The 21,956-nt window shown below is 41.3% G+C and overlaps 1 protein-coding gene across 12 annotated transcripts in view; it reads left to right on the top strand.

Annotated features, from left to right (window-relative positions):
- TIAM1 (T cell lymphoma invasion and metastasis 1) overlaps positions 1 to 21,956 on the top strand; it is a 444,177-nt gene that overhangs the window by 392,607 nt on the left and 29,614 nt on the right. For 9 of the 12 annotated variants that reach the window (XM_025380044.1, XM_025380046.1, XM_025380049.1 and 6 more), the window contains 4 exons: positions 4,622 to 4,725; positions 14,889 to 15,068; positions 16,430 to 16,498; positions 16,803 to 16,928. In XM_025380044.1, coding sequence (XP_025235829.1) covers positions 4,622 to 4,725; positions 14,889 to 15,068; positions 16,430 to 16,498; positions 16,803 to 16,928 — 479 coding nt within the window. Of the gene's footprint in view, positions 1 to 4,621; positions 4,726 to 8,397; positions 8,894 to 14,888; positions 15,069 to 16,429; positions 16,499 to 16,802; positions 16,929 to 21,956 lie in introns of those variants that run through there. The other 3 variants (XM_025380051.1, XM_025380052.1, XM_025380053.1) reach the window with 3 other exon arrangements.

The following is a 21,956-nucleotide window of genomic DNA, read 5'->3' on the forward strand; positions in this document are numbered from 1 at the left end:
TTCTTTTCCTTTCCTGTCCTCTTCCAGATTGCATTGATAAATTCTGCTTTCTCCTTTCAACCTATATAATCTATTTCTGTTCTTTTAGTGGTTGATCTTAAAATTTTAACATGATTATTAACAGAAACCAAAGTTAGTGTTTCTAGTTCCCTCTTGCATAAAATTATGAAATGGCTTTAAATATAATCATTTCCACCATTGTTTTAGTTGCAGTTTGTATTTTTTTTTTTGCCCCCAAGTACCTTTTTTGGGGAGTTGGGGGGGAGTTGTCGTATATACTAAGACTTATCTGTGTGTGTATCAGCTGTTTATCATTTTCACTTGTGTACCAGATCTTTCTTTCCTCACCTGAAAGTACATCCTTTAGAGAACTTTTTCAGTGAGATTCTGTTCTTGGTAAACTTTCTCATTCTTTGTTTCTCAAAAGTCTTTATTAAAGTCTCTTTCTTGGGTAATATTTTAGCTGAAAATGCAATTCCATTTTGATAGTTTTAACATTTGAAGATTTCTTTAGGAGCTCTAGTAAGGTAATGTCTTCGGATAGATGTTCTAGTCTTTTCTCATTTCATCAATTTACGTCTCATCTATTGAGTGTTTCCTTTCATTGGTTATAGTTTCTATTTCTAAAATTTCTATTAATTTACTTGGTGTTTTTTGAAATTATCTCTTTCTTCTTCTGTTCCATTATTATTATGTTTGAGATGGAGTCTCACTCTGTCTCCCAGGCTGGAGTGCAGTGGGCTTGACTCACTGCAACCTCTGCCTTCCGGGTTCAAGCGATTCTCCTGCCTCAGCCTCCCAAGTAGCTGGGATTACAGGCACGTGCCACCACCCCCGGCTAATTTTTGTATTTTTAGTAGAGATGACATTTTCACCATGTTGGCCAGACTGGTCTTGAACTCCTGACCTCAGATGATCCGCCTGCCTCAGCCTCCCAAAAGTGCTGGGATTACAGGCATGAGCCACCGTGTCCGGCCCCCTTTCTTCTTCTTTTGAAAAAGTATTTTAAGCATACTTATTTGATATTCTACATCTGATCATTGCGGTATCATTCCTTGGGGGTCTGATTTTGTCCGTTACTGTGTCTGTTGCTTCTTGCTCGTAGTGATGCGTTGCCTGTTGTGTTTTATAATATGGGATTATGGGTCCTTGTTTGACCAAGCTCTATCTCTGGGTATTATGATATCATCATTAAGGGTGAAATCTTCCAGAGTAGATTTGTTTTTGCTCCTACCAGATGCCTTGGAATGCAAACACATGAAGTCAGTCCTATGACTAGAATCTCAGGGAACAGGCCAAGACCTGTGGCTCATGCCTGTAATCCCAGCACTTTGGGAGGCTGAGGCGGGCAGATCACCTGAGGTCAGGAGTTCAAGACCAGCCTGGCAAATATGGCAAAACCCCATTTCTACTAAATATACAAAAATTAGCCAACATGGTGATGGGCATCTGTAATCCCAGCTACTCAGGAGGCTGAGGCAGGAGAATCACTTGAACCCAGAGGACGGAGGTTGCAGTGAACTGAGATCATACCACTGCACTCCAGCCTGGGTGACAGAGTGAGAATCCGTCTCCCAAAAAAAAAAAAAAAATCTCAGGGAAGAAACCTGCTGTGTTCCCTTTCCACTTTCCTACCCCAAAGTATAGGCAGAATTTCTTTTTCCATCTCTTTTTCTTTTACCAGTGAGCACTTTTTTCTTGTAGTCTATGTCTTTTTAGACGGAGAGGTGTCGCCCCTCAGGGGAACCATATGAATGTGGGAAATTCACTTCTAACTCCCGAAGTTATATTGACCCAAGCCCTGTTTTCTGTATCATGTATCATGGGCTTACAGTTAAAACCAAAGGCTCCAGGGCAGTGGTCTCAAACTGGGTGGTGCTGCTGTTGGGAAATGTGTGGGTGCATTTTTGATTGTCACAGTGGCAGTCAAGTCCTAATCGTTTGGTACTCAGAAGCCAAGGAGCCTAGTGCCAAGTGTCCCTACCAAGTGCACAATTCTATCCCAAAAGAGTTGTCACCCTGCTAACACTAACAGGTTCTCACACCCTTTGGGAAACACTGCTTTAGGGCTTGGGGATTGATGGATATACTTAGGCTGCCATAGCATGGACACTACCCTCCTTCCTTTATCAACTTTATCTTTTTCATTTGGGCTTTGGAGAGTTTTTGGAGCTCAGCTTTGTTTAAAAAAGACATTTGTTTTACTTTATTTAGCATTTCTAAGTGTTTTGTAGAAGTAGGTTTATTTGTTTGCTCTTCAGGAAACCTGGCTCTCACAGTATTATTAAAAATGAAAATCCAACCAGGCACTGTAGCTTATGCCTGTAATCCCAGCACTTTGGGAGGCCGAGGTGGGCGGATTCAGGAGTTCAAGACCAGCTTTACCAACATGGTGAAACCCTGTCTCTACTAAAAATACAAAAGTTAGCTGGACATGGTGGTGGGCGCCTGTAATCCCAGCTACTCGGGAGGCTGAGGCAGGAGAATCACTTGAACCCAGGACGCAGAGGTTGAAGTGAGCTGAGATTGCACCACTGCACTCCAGCCTGAGTGACAAGAGTGAAACTCCGTCTCAAAACCAAAACCAAAACCAAAAACAAAGGAAAATCCTTTTATTTCCTTTCCCACTATTTAATGAGCATCAGCTATCCTAGGCATTGTGAGCAATGGGATGGGCGGGGTTGCAGCATTTCTCTGCACAGTCTGTGGCTTGTTCAACTCCAGGAGGTTGTGATTCTGCAGACCACAGTGTGAAGGGGGCCCCTGTCCGTCGTGCCTCCTGGCTGCTCTGGACGTCGCACTGAGGATGCTGTCGTTCCTGTGATCAGAGCACTCAGTGCTGTTGCCATTGTGTTCCCAGACGAGCTGGTCAGCTGTTCCAGATCAGGGATGAATACTTGTACCTAGGTCATTGCCCCTGTGAAAAATATTCAAGCACTTTTGCTTTGGCAATAACAGTTGACATAGATGATACCTGCCAAGTTAACTGAGCTTCCTTCTTTGACCACTACCCCCTTAAGAGCAAGTAATGAGTGATCGAATAATGAAAAGAAACACAAGAAAATCCAAGAGCCAGAGCCAAAAGGTGGGGAGACAGACAGAAACCTCTAAGCCATTCAGGGTACACTCACTCAGTTGGTGCTTCATTCCAGAGAAGAAAGGGACAGTAGGAGGCAGCATGGGTGCCAGGTTTGCTCAGAGGCCCACTTCCTCCCTAACTTTCCTGGCCAGTGTGGACCTGAATAGAAAGTGTTGCCAAGCAGCTTATGGCTGTAATGGTGTCATTGGAGCAAGGCAGCCACTTTGCAGACTGAATCTTTCATCTAAAGCATCAGAGGCTCCTTCTGCTCCCATTTCTTCTCTTTCCTTCTCTCTTGTCTGGTTATATTGATAGTGCTCTAGTCCATGATCCAGTGCCTCATATTGTAGGACAGTGGTACTCAAACTACTGTCTTCTTAGCTGCAACTAGAGAAAGTTTTTGATGTTCTAGAGTCTTTCTATTCCAAGTGTGGCCCATGGACCTGCAGTTTTGATTAGTATCATTCGGAGCTGGTAAGACATGCAGAATCTTAGGCCCAACCCCATGCCTACTGAATGGGAATCTGCATTTAACATATTCCCCTGGGGATCCAGATGCTCCGTCAGTTTGAGAAACACCCCAGGGGGAAGTGATCCTCACATTCTCTTCTCAATGTGGAGAACCACTGTAGAGAACCACTGTGGTAGGCACTCAGTAAATAGCAAAGGAGGAAAGTTGCTTGCACTTTTGCACAGAATATCATGGGAAGAGCAGGTATTATAAGATGTTTATAGTTTGCCAGACTTGGCAAAAACAGATGTTGCAGGATTTTTCCGGTAATGGATGTGGGACAGTCATTTTTTTGGTTGTACTGTTCTCAGTATGGCTTATTTATTTTAGTAATTAATGAATTAATTAATCAATTTGCTACTTGTAAAATCAACAAAACCAGTTAATTTTTTAGTATATTATATATATATTCTTTTATTATAAACTATTACTGTCTTAGCTTAGGCTGCTATAACAAAATACCGTAAATTGAGTGGCTTAAGCAACAGTCATTTATTGCTTATGGTTTTAGAACCTGGGATTCCCCATCATCTGGGTACTAACCAATTCAGTTGCCTGATGAGGGCTCTTTTCCTGGCTTACAGACAGCTGCCTTCTTACTGTGTCATCACATGGTGGAGACAGAACGAACTCTGGTTTCTCTCTCTTCTTACAAGGACACTAATCTCATCCATGGGGACCTCACCCTTATGACCTCATCTAAACTTAATTATTTCCCAGACATCCCTCTTCTAACTACTATTACAATGGGGGGGTAGGTCTTCCACATAAAAATTTATATGGGGGGAGACAAAGACATTCAATTCACAATTATTATTTATTATGAAAAATATAAAGTAATAATACTAGTTCTAACAGTAACAACTATCATTTGAATTTGATTGAGCCAAGGTGATGGAGCTTGTACTTGGAGGGTCTTACAGTATGTGTACACGTCATGAGCGGGATTCCTTGTCCCCCTCACACAGGGTTGGCTTTTAAGCAATTACTATCCATGTTGACCCACATTTTCTTCTGATTTCATGTGACAGGGCACAGCCTCTGCAGCGAGCAGGGCAGCAGTGCTGAGACCGCTCCAGAGGAGACCGAGGGGCCAGACTTGGAATCCTCAGATGAGACTGATCATAGCAGCAAGGTGAGAGATTTTCATTTTCACATCCCATGCCTTGAACCACTGAAGAATCACAGCTGACAACGTCACCTACGCAGCTGTAGGTGGTTACCAGGCCTCTCCATGGATGAAGTGTTTTTACTTCTGAGATGTAGCTGAATAGCAGGATATGAAATCCAAATTACAGCCTTGGTAACAAACCTGTATGTGAGAATATAGGGCAGAAATTACTCGTAATGAAATAAAATCCCTTTTCTTTAATTTCTGCCGCTGCTGGAGCTCCCAGTGAATGCCATAATTTTATGCCATTTCCTTATTACATCTTCATTTGTGTAGGATGAAACAGCATCCAAAGTATGTGAGATTCAGTCAGCTATGCTTTCTTGCTACTTAGGGTTTCTGTAATGAACTCCTTTTGAATCACCTGCATTCAGCTCTTGTTAAAAGTGAGCAACTTTTATGTTAAAGGGAAAGAAACCGTATTTTAAAATTAATCCAAATACACTTTCCCTTAGTTGAACATAGTAAGAAAGTTCTTCTTCTGACTCTTTGGTGCAAGACACTGAAATCGTTGCCCATAATTTATCTTGCGTCTATTCCACTTCATAAAGTGTTCCATGGGTCAGCAGCCTCTTTTCACCGCAGTCTTCAAAACACAACCCAACTTAAAATTACCTTAATCCAAAAGACATGCCCCCTCCCCACCAAAAAGCAATTGCATGTGATTATGGTTCTATACTTATCTTTTTCTATAATGTTTTTGAGATATTTACATTCCTCTGCGATCTCAATTTTTTGCTTGACACTTACTAGTCACTTAACCTAAGCAAATCATGTAACTTTATACCTTTGTTTTCTTATCTGCAAAATTAGGGTGATTCTTGCCTTTGCTTGGAGATTGGATTTTTGGGTGGGTCAAATAATATGAGAAAGCACATTGATAACTGAAAAATGCTTTTCAAACATAAACTATTATTTTGAAAACCTACATTTGTACATTTCCTGTTTTGATTCCCTCTGTATGTGTATATTCTGTAGGACTTTCTTTTGTGCACATATTTGATTCTTCAGTGTCTTTTATCCATATTTGTTTCTCTTTCCTGACTGTAGGATCTTCATTCTCAGTGTCTTTTTAAGTTGGGCACAATATAAAAGCAACATTATTTGAAAGCAACATTAATATTTATAGACTGAAAGGCATTATGTTGTTGGTTGTTAATTAAAAAGCAGATCATTGGAAATGCAGGTGTTTCCTTTTAAGGCAAATTTTAAAAACCAACTGCTTAAAGTTACTTTTTATTTAGGTGATCCTTACATTTCTTTTACCCACTTACTTTTGTGGGGTCGGTCAGTTGTCCTCAGGAGAAACAGATATTTCTATACTGATGTAAGACAATTTGAAGGGTATCTATTAAGTTACTATATTATGGGAACTAAAAATATTAATTTTCAATTTCTAACTGGATTTAGGCAAACAGCAATTTTTCCTGTATCTAAAACATTTATTTCTGAACACTTAAAAAGTATTGGATCCAAAATGATTGGATCCTTTTTACTTTACCGTAATAGTCAGTGTTCTCATCTCCTTGTGGATTTTGAGAGAGATCGTTTCCGTGTTAAATATAGTGAGTCATGAGGTCATACACAGAGTCGTGTATAATGTGAGGGTCTGGTGTGGAGGGGACGGAAGAGGCTCCAGGGCTTTGCTGACTGGTCCCATGTGTCACTCTAACTCCATGGTTCTTTTTCCAGAGAACAAGGCTCTTGAACTTATCTGGAACACAAAGGGTCAAATACAGAAATAGATGGTGCTGTTCGAAGATTTTCTTGTAGAAATTCTTAGTGGGCTTTCTAAAAAGGGACAGAATTTTCTCAAAATTATTGACAAGCTACTCGGGAGGCTGAGGCAGGAGAATTGCTTGAACCTGGGAGACGGAGGTTGCAGTGAGCCGAGATCGCGCCACTGCACTCCAGCCTGGGAGACAGAGTGGGACTCCATCTCAAAAAAAAAAAAAAAAAAAAAAAAAGATTAAGAAGTTTGGGTGGTGATTTGAATATTTTTGAAGATCATGCAGTAGACTGCATTCAAGCCATAAGCTGGTATTTCATTCTGCTAGGTTGGATATGGGGAGCACTGTGTGTCCGAAATACTTCCTAGTTTTGCTTTGATTCAGACTTCATCTTTTTTATTTGAAAGTTTGTTATGCAACCCAAATTAGTTAGCTAAAATAACCTTTGGTCAATTAAATTTCTCACTTAAGATATTTGAACACAAAAAGCTTAAATGAGCAGTTCTTGGTGACTGGGTTCTACTGTGTGATAGTAATAATAAATGAGAAGTAATACTTATTTAAGGGCTTGTATATGTTAAGTACTGTTCTATATAAATTCATCTTAGCCTTATAACACCCTTGAGAGAGAGACTATTATTTGCCCTATTTTATAGATGAGGACACTAGAACAGAGAGGTTAAGCGACTTGCTGAAGGTCACACAGCTCTGCAATGACAAAACCAGGATGCAAGCCCAGTTTGCTCCAGGTCTTGTGTTGTTAATGGCTATGTTAAAACTACTTTGTGTCCAGACTGTTAACATCTGGTGTTAAATACCAGGCTTCATAAAAAGAAGGCATTAATTTATTAGTGGTGCTGTAGGCCATTTATATATACAGCCATAAACCACTTAAATTTTTTCCTAATGCTTAATATTTCTGTGTGTCTCTTTTTATGATTTAAAGTTAGAGCAAGCAAACACCTTAAGTTTCTTGATTAAGGCTAAATATTTTTTGATGCATCTCCTATATAAGTGTGAAATTTTCTTGAGAATAAACTGAAAATTAATTTTGAAATCATTAGCTGTCTAAACTTGGAAGCATGATTTAGCCTTGTCTGAATGCACCAGGCTGAGTGTAGAGATGTAAATATGTAAATAACTAAACAAACAGAAACAAATAATCACTTTTTATTCCAGCTGAATATGTTAGAGCTGTTGATTTTGTTTAATGTTCTTGGTTTCTTTCTAAACGGGCTGTTTTGCATAATATTGGTCAGGATAAAGAAAAAGCATGTTGGAGTTCTGTGCTTTTCACTTGTATTGAATAGCAGTTTTTGCTATGTGTGGCCTTTTAGAATTGAGCAAGTAAATAATTGTATGCTTGTTGTTGAGCGTGGTGGTACTGGAATGTCACAGCCACTGGGGAAGGGCGGGGGAACATCACACTGCAGGGACAGTCTAGCAGCCTTTCTGTTTCTGAGCCGCCTCCTTTCTCCTGTGACTGTGGGTGACAACCTCAGAAAGCCTCATCACCGCTGGCTACTTTTTTCTCTGCTTCTCATTGAAAACTCTTGTTTCTGGAAATGAATGCTAATTAGCTTCAGGGCAGCGCGGTCATGTGTCATGCATTCCAGGTCTCCTGGCAGCTGTGATTTTGTTTTCCATTTAGCAAATGTATGAGAATAATTTTCAGGACATTTCCATTAAGAATGATTTTTTTTTTCTAATCCATATTGTTTTTGTCTCAGAAATGTCTGCTTTTATAACAAAGCATGAGCGGAACAATGTGAAACTATCAACGTTCAAAACACACACACTTACACACCAAACTTTTTTTTAGTTGCCTGCTCCTGACTCAGTGTGTAATGCCTTGAAAGTCGTCGGAGCCAGGCAGGTTTAGTATTCCTGTGCAGTGCAGGATGCTGGCCAATCAGCTGATCTCGGACTGCAGGGCAGAGACGCTTGCATCCCGGGAGGCATTCAGTGCTTTGTTTTCTTGCCAGTTTCAGCTCTCCCTTTTTGGAACTTTTGTTGTTTAGCCAGGTGAAATCAAAGCCTGAGTTCTGGTCCACAGTTTAGCCTTTTGACAGCTTCCCAGAGGGCAATGGTGGGAAACGAGTGCAGCTCTGGGATTGCACCGTCGCTGTCCTTGCTGCGTTGAGACGTGGCCATAGATTTTCATGGGAAAACCAGCATGGGACGTCCATATGAGAGGATGCTCTCTTCGGAGCTAGGAGGCGTTTGGTGCTCTGGGAATATTTTAAGAAACTTCTGTCTCCGTGCTGAACACGTCAGGTGGTAGAATTAATTACCATGAGAATACATTCCTGATGATGTCTGCACTGTGGAAAATAAAGCGCAAGCCCAGGATTGAAAACAATGACAAGTCCGGTGACTCTATATATCGAACACTTCATCTGGTGAGCGCCTTTGCTGTTTGAATCCTATCTGGCTAGGTTTGATTATGTTATGACTTTCTAGCTCAGTTGTTTTTCAATCCAAATGACAGTGATTATACCTTTCCCATTTCCCCATATTCTGTCCTTTTACCCTTTGGATCCCCTTGTTCATAAAGTCTGTATTGTAGCCTTTGGTGGGGAGGTTCGGAGTTGGTATGGAGTTGAATTTGCCTAGCGTCTTTATGTTTTTCTACTCTTTCATACTTAAATAGCAGAAAGCTGTAATCTGCATTTTTTTTTGTTTAATTAATTGTCAGTTGCAATTTTTGCCTTTGTTTTGGTTATTGAGATTTTGATTGTGTCTTGCGTTATGTGCATGGTGAGACTCTCCCATCCCCCCTCAGAACGGGCAGTCTGAGTAATCGGCAGGGAGGTCTGGAAATAGGATGTTCAATTTGTTTCCTTTTATAAGGCTTGAGGTGTTTTTGACTTTATTTCTGCTTCCTTGAAAGGGAGATAGATATAGAAGGGTTGGCTCAGGGGACATGTTATTGGTTTGATGGCAACTGACCTATTTGAACAGGTCTAGTCTTACAGTAAATGTTAACTCTCCAGTAAGGAAGTGTAGTGGGGTAATGGCAAGAAATAATTTATCAAAATCAGATTCAACCTTTTGATAGTTTATTATTAATAGTGCAGTCTGTCGACTATTAGACATTGTGTCATTTAATCAAACTTAAACTTCTACAGCGCGTGCACCTGATTTGCTCAAATAAGCCTTCTTCCTTCTTGGATATTTCTTCTTTGAAGTTTGTTCAACAGGAAACTGAAAAGGTGATTGAGAACCATAGGGATTACCATTGTACATCAGGTCTCTGAAATTATGGAGCGCATTGTCCCCAAAAAAAGCTTAAGTAAAGGCTATAAGATTTTAGGCCACTCTGGCCCCTTTTAAATCTGTGGGATGTGTTAAATCGGTCAGACTCAAAGAACAGTTTTAGAACTGTGAACTCATCTAGAGTTAGAAATTGCCTTTGGTGGTTGCATAACAGGAAGAGCTTAAACAGCTGGGTGGCTTGAGTTGATAGTGTGTACTTAAAAGTCTACCCCCCTCTTTTTGTACTTTCTTTTCATCTTCCACAGGAGGAAAGCAGCATTCTAAACATTGAGCATCACGCTGGTCTCAGTAAAGTGGCCCATTTCCTCTTGCCATTGTCCTCTCCTTGTCTGTATGTTGGTTGGATAATTCTTAGTCCTGACAGTGGAAGAGCTCTGCTACCCTTTAACAGTTTTAAACTCTCAAAATGCCTGTAAGTGCTTTTTTGGTTTTCAGGGTGACTGATTACAGTCCTCAAGCAGGGGAGAGGTTTGTATTTGCCCCACTGGAGAAACCTGGTCTGTCTTCCCCTTGCTGGAGCCCTAAGCTGCTTGTCCCACATCCAGGATACTTGGCTTTTGGGAGCATGTTGGGAACTTCCCATTGAGGCGACCTTTCTGGGCACCTGTGGCGACACGCTTGGTGTGGGAATGACTAGGATGCCATCTCTAACACTCAGTGGGGGAGCGGGGCAAAGCCCTGCACCCAGCTCCTCCTACATTCTACCTCGTGGCTAAGCTGCATGGAGAAGGGCCTGATGGATTTGATGTAAAGAAGTTTGACCACAGTAAAGAGGGAGGGGGATTTAAAAGCTGAGCCCCACAGTACGGAAAAATCTCTAGCTTAGAGGTGTTCTAAAGAAAACCTGCGTTTCATAATTCCTTCCAAAAAAATTTTGGGGGGTATTAGTTTAATCAAACAGAATTTTCAAACTTGATGACATCCTTTTAAGTTTTTTCCAAGCAAATTTTAAGAGCCTTGTATATAACACCCCTTAACATGTATGTGCATTATAACTTGTAATTATGCATATGGTACCTTTTTATTCTTTATTCAAATAACATGCAGTTGACAGTAAAGAGATTACATCCATTTGGACTCAGTTCCTTGTGCTGCACCTGAGGGTTGGTGCCTTGAGTCTTAAATAGGGTTGCCAGTGGGGAAACCGCTTTGCCTCTTACTCAACTTGAGAGACCACTCAGCTAAGTCTATCCTAGGCTTAGGTTGTATATAAAGAAGGGATATTTAAGGCTGTGAAATGTCCAAAGAGGACCCAAGAGAATTTTAGCTGTCCCCTGAGATGCTAAAGGTGTTTCCTAATATAATCCAGAACTTAGCTCTTGTTGTCTGAGGGTGAGGTTGGGGTAGGAGACAGCTGGATTTAGAGCACTGAAGCCCTAGCCTGCATCCTATTAACCTGAGCTCACCCCACACGCCTGCTTCAAAGTAAGGATGCCAAACCTCAGAAGTGGTAAACTTTACGTAGACCAAGTCAGAAACCCTGTTCACACTCTTAAAAATGGAATTCTCCAAGTATTTATGGTAGAACAGATGGAATGAGAACCCATTGATGAGGTGTGAATTGGAAGCACAAAGGAATATGTTAGGTTCCTTTGTCTTTTGGATTTCCTGCCTTTGATATGTGTCAGATCCCCATGTTTGTAACGTTTTGCCTTTTGTGAATCACCGATTTCACACGGGCAGTTTGCCTAAATGATAGAAGGTGTGCTGTGCCTCTATGGCAGGTCCTCAGATAACATTTTGTTCAACATCATTTCATTATAACGTTTTTGTGAAAAAAATTGATTTCTGACCAGGACCACTGTCTATGTGGAATTTGCATGTTCAATCCAGGTCTTCATGGGTTTTCGGTGGGTACTGAGTTTGCTCTCATGTCCCAAAAACGGGCACGTGGGATGAATTGGCATGTCTCAGTGATCCCTGAGTGTGTGTGTGTGTGCGCACCCCGTGATGGAATGGCATTCTATTCAGGCTTGGTTTCTGCCTTGCACCCTGAGCTGTCAAGATAGGCTCCAGTCACCCATGATCCTGAGCTGGAATAAGTAGGTTGGAAAATGAGTGAATAAATGAATACAAATCATTATAAAATAAAAATGTGTAAAGTATACAATCATACAAATGCATAGCAGTAAACTATGCAGTACAAAAGTATTCGGAGATCCTGCCAAAGTTGTTCTTGCTAGTCTTTGAACTGCATGGTGGTAGGAGGTGCTCCTTAAAATGTTTGCTTTGCAAACATTTATTGCTTGACTTAACACATTACTGCTGTGACCACTATCACTCACCAGTTTACCAGCAGTTGGGTAAATAGTTCTCTTAACTTGTTTTTATTTATCTTACTTAAATGTGTATCTAGCTTACATTTATTTCAGTGTTTAATATTCAGAGTCTTTTGGTCTTTATTTAGAAGTGTGGTGATTTTTTGTGTGACCAGAAATGTGCTATAGGAACTTAACTTGTTTGTATCAATTAGCCTACGGTAAAAATGGTTTCTTTATGCCATTTAAAGTCAATTTCCAAGAACCTATAAACCACGTGAAGTAAGGACTCACTGTATTAGACTGCAGTGAAGGATGTATTTGCTATGAGCAGTAGCTTTCCCATTAATTCTGTGAAAAACAGACAGCTGTGGTTACAGTTGGAACCTTTAGAAAAGCATGGTATAAAGAGAGGTGCCAATTATACATTTGTTGTGTTAGGTGCCTTTGCCAGGTACCAAATCAAAGCAACCATGGAGAGTTTGGGATAAGATAAAGGCAGGGAACAGTTAGTTGTCAGCTGTTACCACTGTCTGTCCATGGATTTTTATTTTGTCAAGGGTTTGCTTTCTTTCTTATTATGACTATGTTATAATGAGTTTTCTATTACAGTTATCAGTGGATCATCTAAAAGACACATGAAGATTTTTGCTAAAATGGATGTATTTGTTCCTATGTAATTTTTAAGACGAAGCCCTATTTGACTGTATTATTTAATGATGATTTTGAGTTAGTGAAATTCTAGCATAACTAAATAAAATTGTTTAGTTTATTTCTACTGAAACAAGCTTTGATCAAAAACACATAGTTTTTCTTTTTTAACAGCCCTGTTGAGATACAATTTACATACCATACAGCTCAGCCCATTTTGGTCAATTTTTCCAGTCGGTCACCTAAGGGAAAATTGTTTGTGTCAGAAACATGCATTTCTACAGAAAACACTGGATAGTGCCACTGAGAGGTGACTGACACCTTCTGGCACATAAGACCAGGGTTAGTGCTAGCAACGAATAAGCTGTGGTGATTGTAAGAGAATTAGCATAATAATTATGTGGATGTGGGTCCTGGCTCTCCTCTGTCCTGTCGTGCCTCTGCGGCTAATGCATTCTTGGTAGGTTCTGATTTTCCCTGTCCTTGCCTCATCTTTATTCCAGACTTCCTTCCCTTTTGGATATGCCAATGAGGGAAAGGCTCTTCAATGTTAGCTGCCTTCCTCTGTGTTTAAAACTGCTCCATGGCATACGCTTGATTTTTGCTTTTCTGCCCTACACAAAACACCAGCCTTGACTTTCAGCTCTGTGCACCAACTGTTGTTTTTGGGAGGATATTCTCATGTTCTTGCCGGGTAGATGGGTGATAGAAGAAGTTATTATTTATTTGCACCGGGATTTACTGGAAATACTTTGTGCCTAGAGTTGAATTAGACAACAGAAGCAGAGAGAGAAGTGTAAGAAGGGCAGCCACTTGCTTCAAGAAAATTTCTGGGGCCAGGCACGGTGGCTCACGCCTGTAATCCCAGCACTTGGGGAGGCCGAGGCGGGTGGATCACGAGGTCAGGAGGTCCAGACCATCCTGGCTAACATGGTGAAACTCTGTCTCTATTAAAAATACAAAAATTTAGCCAGGCGTGGTGGCAGGCGCCTGTAGTCCCAGCTCCTCGGGAGGCTGAGGCAGGAGAATGGCGTGAACCCGGAAGGCAGAGGTTGCAGTGAGCCGAGACCATGCCTCTGCACTCCAGCCTGGGCGACAAAGCCAGACTCTGTCTCCAAAAACAAAAGAAAGAAAATGTCCATCAAACATTCATTGAGTGGTGCATTGGAACAAGTTTTAGTGAATGAAATTTTGTGCTACTGCATAGCCTCTAGAGCAATTACACGGAGAGCTTTAAAAAATACTGATATCTGCATATCCCATGCCAAAGATTCTGATGAAATTGATCTCTGGTGTTCACGGGCATTGGAATGTTGAAAAGCCCTCTAGGTGATTCTCATAAGCAGCCAAAGTGGAGAACTACTGGTCTCATGGGTTTTTACAGTAGCCCATGCTTTGGAGAACTGTTTGTGTAACTGCAAAAGTTGGAATTTTAGAATCCTGGAATCCTAGATTTCAAATGGATGACAAAATGTGTGCAACCGTTATGGTCTGCACCTGATTCATCCCCGGTAGGTGTGGAGACCGGGATCTCCCGTTGAGGCCCGTTTTAGGGCTAATTCCCTTATTCTTAAAGGGGAGTGGTATCTTTTTGCCTTTGGAGAAGGTGGAGAGGGAGAAAATTTTTTTAAAGTATGGGTATCTTTCTTAATCTAGAAAGTTGACTCAGTGTCCATTTTTAACAGGAAGAACCTTAGCTTGTAAAATCATCTTTGCAACATTGCAAAGTAGATTGTGTACTGAACTGGGAGTCTGATAATTAATTAGGCTTGTACCTTGGGTGAAATGCAGCTAAGTTTTATGTCTCCTGATTTATCAACTTCTGGCTTGGGGAGTGGTTGAGATCCATAGGCTTTGGAACCAGATTGCCTGGTTCAAATCCCAGCTCTGCCACTTATGTACTGCATCATCTTGGATGAGTTACTTAACCCTTCTGGGCTTCCGTTGTCCTTCCCGTGTGAGCAGGTGAAATGCATCAGACCGGCGTAGGCATGTGGTAAGTGATTAGTGTATGGTAGCAATTGTTATCCTGGTTGTTTTGAGCATTCAAGAAGTTCTCCTAAATGTGGAGCAATTTGTGGAAACACAAGGCAACATTCATATGTGACATTTCATTAACCAGGAAGAACACATCTAGGCGGTCCAGGTGTCAGGTGCGTCTAATGAGGGATAATGACCTCTGCCTTCCCTTCCCCCCTGTGCTCTGAAGAGTACAGAACAGGTGGCTGCATTTTGCCGCAGTTTGCATGAGATGAACCCCTCTGACCAGAGCCCATCTCCTCAGGACTCCACGGGGCCTCAGCTGGCGACCATGAGACAACTCTCGGATGCGGATAAGCTGCGTAAGGTGATCTGCGAGCTTCTGGAGACAGAGCGCACCTACGTGAAGGTATGTTTCTTCCCCTCCCCTCCCTCTGCCTCGTAAAGGAGAAGTCTGTTTTGCTGGTTTTCACTAACAGCTGAGTCAAACTGTGGTCATGAAGAGTGCCTTGGGTTCTCCTGGAATTTTGCCTTTACTCTGAATGTTAAAAGCTTGTTTTGAGTTGTTGTGTTTTTTTAAGATAGTCTCACTCTGTTGGCCAGGCTGGAGTACAGTGGTGTGATCATAGCTCATTGCAGCCTTGACCTCCTGGGCTCAAGTGATCCTCCCCGCTCAGCCTCCTGAGGAGCTGAGACCACAGGTGCACACCACCATGCCCAGTCCCGTTTTCTATTTTTTGTAGACAGGGAGTTTCACCATGTTGCCCAGACTGGTTTCGAACTCATGGGCTCAAGTGATCCTCCTACCTTGGCTTCCCAAAGTGCTGGGATTATAGACATGAGAGCTACCACGCCCAGCCTCCTTGTGATTTTTTTTTTTTTTTTTTTTTTTTTAAAAGACGGAGTCTCGTTCTGTTGCCCAGGCTAGAGTGCAGTGGCGGGATCTGGGCTCATTGCAAGCTCCGCCTCCCAGGTTCATGCCATTCTCCTGCCTCAGCCTCCTGAGTAGCTGGGACTACAGGCGCCCACCACCACGCCTGGTTAATTTTTTGTATTTTTAGTAGAAACGGGGTTTCACCGTGTTCGCCAGGATGGTCTTGATCTGACCTCGCGATCCACCCGCCTCGGCCTCCTAAAGTGCTGGGATTACAGGCGTGAGCAGCCCGGCCGCCTCCTTGTGATTTTTAAGGAAGCCTAGCAATTCTTAGAGCAGTTCATTTATATATATGTGTGTGTGTGTGTGTGTGTGTGTGTGTGTGTTTGACCTAATAAGAAAGCTAAATTTAATTTTTAAAAAAGTTGATGGTATGATCTTCCTAATCTAATTAGAGTCTAGCCAGAAGAGTGTCAGGTCTGTTGTCTTTGTGTTATCACTTGTTTTGACACCTGGTCACATTCCCCATGAGAAAGCAGGGTGATCTGTTTAAGTATCTGTGTTTTAGTCTTTAAATCAGAGGTTAGCAAACGACGGCCCTCGGGTCAAATCCAGCCTGCTGCCTGTTTTCGCAAATAAAGTTTGATGAGAACACAGCCACACTCATTCCTTGACGTATTGTGTATGCCTGCTTTGGTGCTACAGTTGAGGAAGTTGCAACGGAGACCGTATTGTAGTCCTCGAAGCCTAAAATATTGACAGAAACTCCTGCTTGAAATGGACCTTACTGACCTGAAGTCTCTAATGTTAGCCTTCAGGACATGATCTGTTTGTTCTCTTCTAGATCCTTTTATAGACGTTAACATATGCTAATGAGGTCTCTTTTCATTTCTTAGGATTTAAACTGTCTCATGGAGAGATACCTAAAGCCTCTTCAAAAAGAAACTTTTCTCACCCAAGATGAGGTATTGTGGAAATGGTTTCAACTTTGTGAATATCATACCGTGGTTTGACTTGTTGGTAAAAAGGGAAAATGGGGACACGTGTAACACTGAAAACAATTTACATTTATGTAATTGTAGTAAGGAGGTGAAATTATTGCCTGCTAAGCTTTGGCGTGCTCGTGGAGAGCGAAAAACCGCCCCGCGCTCTAGTGGGATTATTCTCTTAATTGATAAGAATTGATGGGAAAACCTTGTAATCAGATATAAATAAAGTTTAGGAAGACTAATGAGATATGGGGTGGATTAAATTCTGTTTCATTTCTAGCTTGACGTGCTTTTTGGAAATTTAACGGAAATGGTGGAGTTTCAAGTAGAATTCCTTAAAACTCTAGAAGATGGAGTGAGACTGGTACCTGATTTGGAAAAGCTTGAGAAGGTCGACCAATTTAAGGTAAGTAGTGCAAAGCTGCGTCTGGCGTCAGGGCCATAGTGTGGCGCAAGTTGAATCCCCTGATCGTGTTGACGTCTTCCTTGGAGGGCCACAATGGCGTCCGTTCCTTAAGGGTGTCTGAGAGGACAACAGTGTGTCTTGCTGGTCTGGCTAAGGGAAGACCAAGGCCATCAATTTGCATTAAACTGGTGCAGCTGCTGGCTTTTACCTGCGAAGTACCAACCTTCACCTTTTGTTTGGTGTATGCGGGGGGCCTTTAGTGCTTTAGCTGTTAGTGAATTAGAATAAGCATTCCTGGCTGGACACGGTAGGTCACGCCTGTAATCCTGGCATTTTGGGAGGCCAAGGCAGGCGAATCACCCGAGGTCAGGAGTTCAAGACCAGCCTGGCCAACATGGCAAAATCCCATCTCTACTAAAAGTACAAAAATTAGCTGGGGATGGTGGCGGGCGCCTGTAATCCCAGCTACTCAGGAGGCTGAGGCAGGAGAATCTCTTGAACCCGGGATGCAGAGGTTGCAGTGAGCCGAGATTGCAGCACTGCAGTCTAGTCTGGGGGACAAGAACAAGACTCTGTCTTTAAAAAAAAAAAAAAAAAAAAAAAGGCACTTCTGGTCACCCAGTAGACACATTAATTTACCTTGTTCTGGGAAACTTTGCTTAATGGAAATGCTTATAATTATCCAGGAGGAAGACAATCTTCCAGCACACAGTGTCCTTGCAGCCTAATGAGGATTTATGACTAGTGCCTTAGCAAGGCTGCTTATTTCCTCTCCCCTGCTTGGCTTTCTTTTATTGCAGATTTCCTGTGTTGCATCTCCAATTAACAAAGCACACTGCTTCATGTGTTGGCTTACATGTCACCCTCATGTGCTTTAACAAACAGATTAAGGTATAATTGTGCAGTAGAATATGCCGCGTATGTTTAGTGTGGAATTTGATGAATTCACACACACGCGCCCCTATGAAACCATCGCCACAATCAGGACAATGCACATAATCATTACTCCTAAAAGTCTTGTCCTGCCGTTTTGTGGTTTTTCTCTCCTGCTTCTTACTGCCCTCCCACTGTACCCCGGCTCCCTGTTATTATAAATAACGTTTGCATTCTGGAATTTTATATTGGTGGAATCCCATACCAAGTACCCGTTTTTTGCGGGGGGGGGGGGGCTCCTTCCACTCAGCGTAGTTTTACTGAGATCCGTCCATATTGCTGTGTGTATCAAGAGCTCATTCCTTTTCATTGCTGCGTTGTCTTCCATTGAATGGATAGACCACACTTTGTTATCCACTCACCTTTCTTGGGCATTTGGGTTGTTTCCAGTTTTTGGTAATTACAAATAAAGCTGCTGTGAACATTGGTGTACAAGTTTTAGTATGGATATGTGCTCTCATTTCTCTTAAGTACCCAGGAAGGGAATGGGTGGGTCATATGGTAAGGGTATGTGTAACTTTTTAAGAAACTGCTGAACTACAGAGTGGTTATACCATTGCAGCTCCCTCCATCTGTTCCTCCTCATTGTTCTGCTGAGGTCCCGGTCCCTTTTTTAGCCATTCTAACAGGTGTGTGGTAGCACCTCATTATGGTTCTAATTTTAATTTCCCTAATGACTTACGATGATGAGCATCTTCTTCTACGTGCTTGTTTTTTGCCCCTCGGTGTATCCACCTTGGTGAAGTGTGTGTTCAAATAATTTGCTTATTTTACTGGGTTATTTGTTTACTTATACTGAGTTTTGAGAGTTCTTTGTATATCCTGAATATAAGTCCTTTATCAGATACATGATTTGTAAATTTTGTTTCTGTGTTTGAGGCCCGTCTTTTCATTCTCTTGACAGTGCCCTTCACAGAGCAGAAGTTTTTAATTTTGATGAAGTACAGTTTTTTACATTTTCCCTTTTTGAATCACACTTTTGGTGTCTTATCTATGAAATCTTTGCCTAAACGAGGATCATCAAGATTTTTTCCTGTGTTTTCTCTTAGAAGTTTTGTAGTTTTCTCTTAGAAGTTTCATAGTTTTACATTTAGACTTCTGATCTATTTGAAGAAATTTGTTATGGTTTAATGTAGGAATCAAAGTTAACTTGTGTGTGTATGAATATCCAATTTTTCTCATCCTGTTTGTTGCAGTGACTATTGTTTGATCCTTTTTCCACTCAATATCTTTTGCATTTGTGTTAAGAATCAGTTGTTCATGTATGTATAGGCCCCCATACTCTTTGCCTGTCTTCTAATACTTGCAGAAATCTAGCTGTGTAATGTTAGGATACAAGTTTCGGAGCTGAGGTAAAGACTGCCTCACCTCAATACTCTACCTCAATATATGTTTGTGGGTGTGTGTGTTATTTCTTTACATTGCCTCTGTGCAACAGGAGCTACTAAGAATTACATACACACATAAGTATGTGAATATATATGTATATATTATAGGTGTTCATTTTTGTTTGGATATAATTTCGGACTTACAGAAAAGTTACAAGAATAGTGCAAAGAATTCCTGAATACCCTTCATCTAGATTCCCCAAATGGTAACATTGGGCTACATTTGCTTTATTCTTTCTTCCCCTCCCTGTCTCCTATGCACATGTGTATCTATATGTGCATGTGTGTATGTTATGCATGTATGGTGTGTCTATGTGTACATATAAAGTGTTTTCTTCCTAAACCATTTAAGAGAAAGTTGTAGGCACAATATATCTTTCACCCTGAATACTCCATATAGTTCATTTTTGTATTCAAAAATTGCTTCTTGGTGGTTAATACTCTTCATTTGAAATACAGTTAGGTTCCTTGTAGTGATATGTTTTCTAAATTAGTAAATTAATAATTTGCACAGTAGAACATGTGATGTGGCCCGGTAGTTAGATAAACAAAAAAGCTGCTTAATAAAAATGGATGTATTCTGGAGGCCAGGGTTGGTTAAAAAATGGATATAGATGTACTTTAAAATATTGTTTTAACCTAACGTAGCTAATATTCATTAGTAAGTCTTTTGCTGTGGGACTGGTTCTTTGAGTTTGGGTCCAGTTCATCACTAAAAGGATTCACAAGAAGGAGACTTTGGGTACCAGAACTTTGATATGAACTTGAGTGTACTGAGATCAGTGTTATTCTAGGGAGGGGCTGGTACATTGCTTCTTTTAGCTACAGGTGGAGCTTCTCAAATCTGAAAATCTGCAATCTGAACTGCTGTATCAGCAACTTTTTGAGTACCCACATGATGCTCAAAGGAAATGGCCATTGGAGCATTCTGGATTTTCAATTTTTGATACTCAACCAGTAAATATAATGCAGATATTCCCAAATCTGAAAAAATATGAAATCTGAAATACTTCTGGTCCCAAGCATTTTGGATCAAGGATACCAAACCTGTACTTCTATACTCAACAGTCACTCTTCTCAATTCCACGTAAACGGGACCCTCTTCATAGACCTTCACTTGGCTGCTTACAGCACAATCTGATTGTCTCCATTCCATCTGTAAGGCGAGATGGCTGATGGGCACTGAGCGTGCCTACCTGCAGAATTCTCTCCGGGCTCTCTGAGTTGGTTTCCACACAGTCGCTGTTTGCTCCCAAACCTACTGCTGTCGATTTCCACAATTGCTGCCCTTTTTAAAATTATCATTGTTGGCCGGGCGCGGTGGCTCACACCTGTAATCCCAGCACTTTGGGAGGCGGAGGCGGGCGGATCACGAGGTCAGGAGATCCAGACCATCCTGGCTAACACAGTGAAACTCCGTCTCTACTAAAAAATGCAAAAAATTAGCCGGGCTTGGTGGCGGGGGCCTGTAGTTCCAGCTACTCGGGAGGCTGAGGCAGGAGAATGGCGTAAACCCGGGAGACGGAGCTTGCAGTGAGCTGAGATCCGGCCACTGCACTCCAGCCTGGGCGACAGAGCGAGACTCCATCTCAAAAAAGAAACTAAAAAAAAATTTCCTCATTGTATATTTGACAAAAAACAAAAAAGAAAAACTTGTTAAAATCTTCAAACTGAGTTGCATAGAGCATTAGTCTCAGGTAGTATCAGAAGGAAATAATTAGTTCTGATGTTAAATAAGTTTTGATAAAAATTTTCATTTGGAAATTTGCAATGTACATCAGCCTGTGAGAAGCGTTCTTAAGTCCTACAGAACAGAAACATTGGGGAAGTGCAGTCTTTGTGTATAAACCCCTCATACTTGTGTGCACTGTGTTCCCTGATAATCATAAGGCAGGAGGAATAAAAGAATACGTTAATGTTTTATCTGTAGTTACGGTAGGGTAAATAGACACTTAGTAAATATTAAGTTAAACAAATGAATGGCTTTAGGATGGCTAAAGGGAGGGGTTACATTTAGCATACTTTCTTCCACAACTGTTTTTTTAGCTTAATTCTTGAGTATGACTCTGTATTAGTTAATTTTCACATTGCTATGAAGAAATACCTGAGACTGAGTAATTTGTAAAGAAAAAGAGGTTTAATGGATTCACAGTTCCACATGGCTGGGGAGGCCTCAGGAGGAGCAAAGTCACGTCTTACATGGTGGCAGGCAAGAGAGCGTGTGCAAGGGAACTGCCCTTTATAAAAACCATCAGACCTCATGAGACTTATTCGCTATCATGGGAACAGCACAGGAAAAACCTGCCTCCATTATTCAGTTACTTCCCACAACATATGGGGACTATAGGAGCTACACTTCAAGGTGAGATTTGGTTGAGGACACAGCCAAACCATATCAGGCTCCAAGGATAACTGTCCCTCTCAAAGTCCGACGGCAGTACCCAGGGTACTCCTGCTGACACCCTCCACGCTAGGGTAGAGATTTGGGGAGGACTTGGAAAGTAAAGGAGAAAAAGGAGAACATGCAAGAAGAGAAGTGAGGCCTCTAATGACCAATTACGTATGGTTTAAAATAAACTTTTTTTTTTTTTTTTGTCATGGACAGACTGTCAGTGTTCATTAGATAAATTGCATTTTGGGGAACCTAGTTTGTTACTCAAATTCAAAACCTTATTTCTTTGCTTGAAGTCTGCCTTTTAATTCTAAG

The sequence above is a fragment of the Theropithecus gelada genome, chromosome 3 (assembly GCF_003255815.1).
Source record: "Theropithecus gelada isolate Dixy chromosome 3, Tgel_1.0, whole genome shotgun sequence".
NCBI lineage: Eukaryota > Metazoa > Chordata > Mammalia > Primates > Cercopithecidae > Theropithecus > Theropithecus gelada.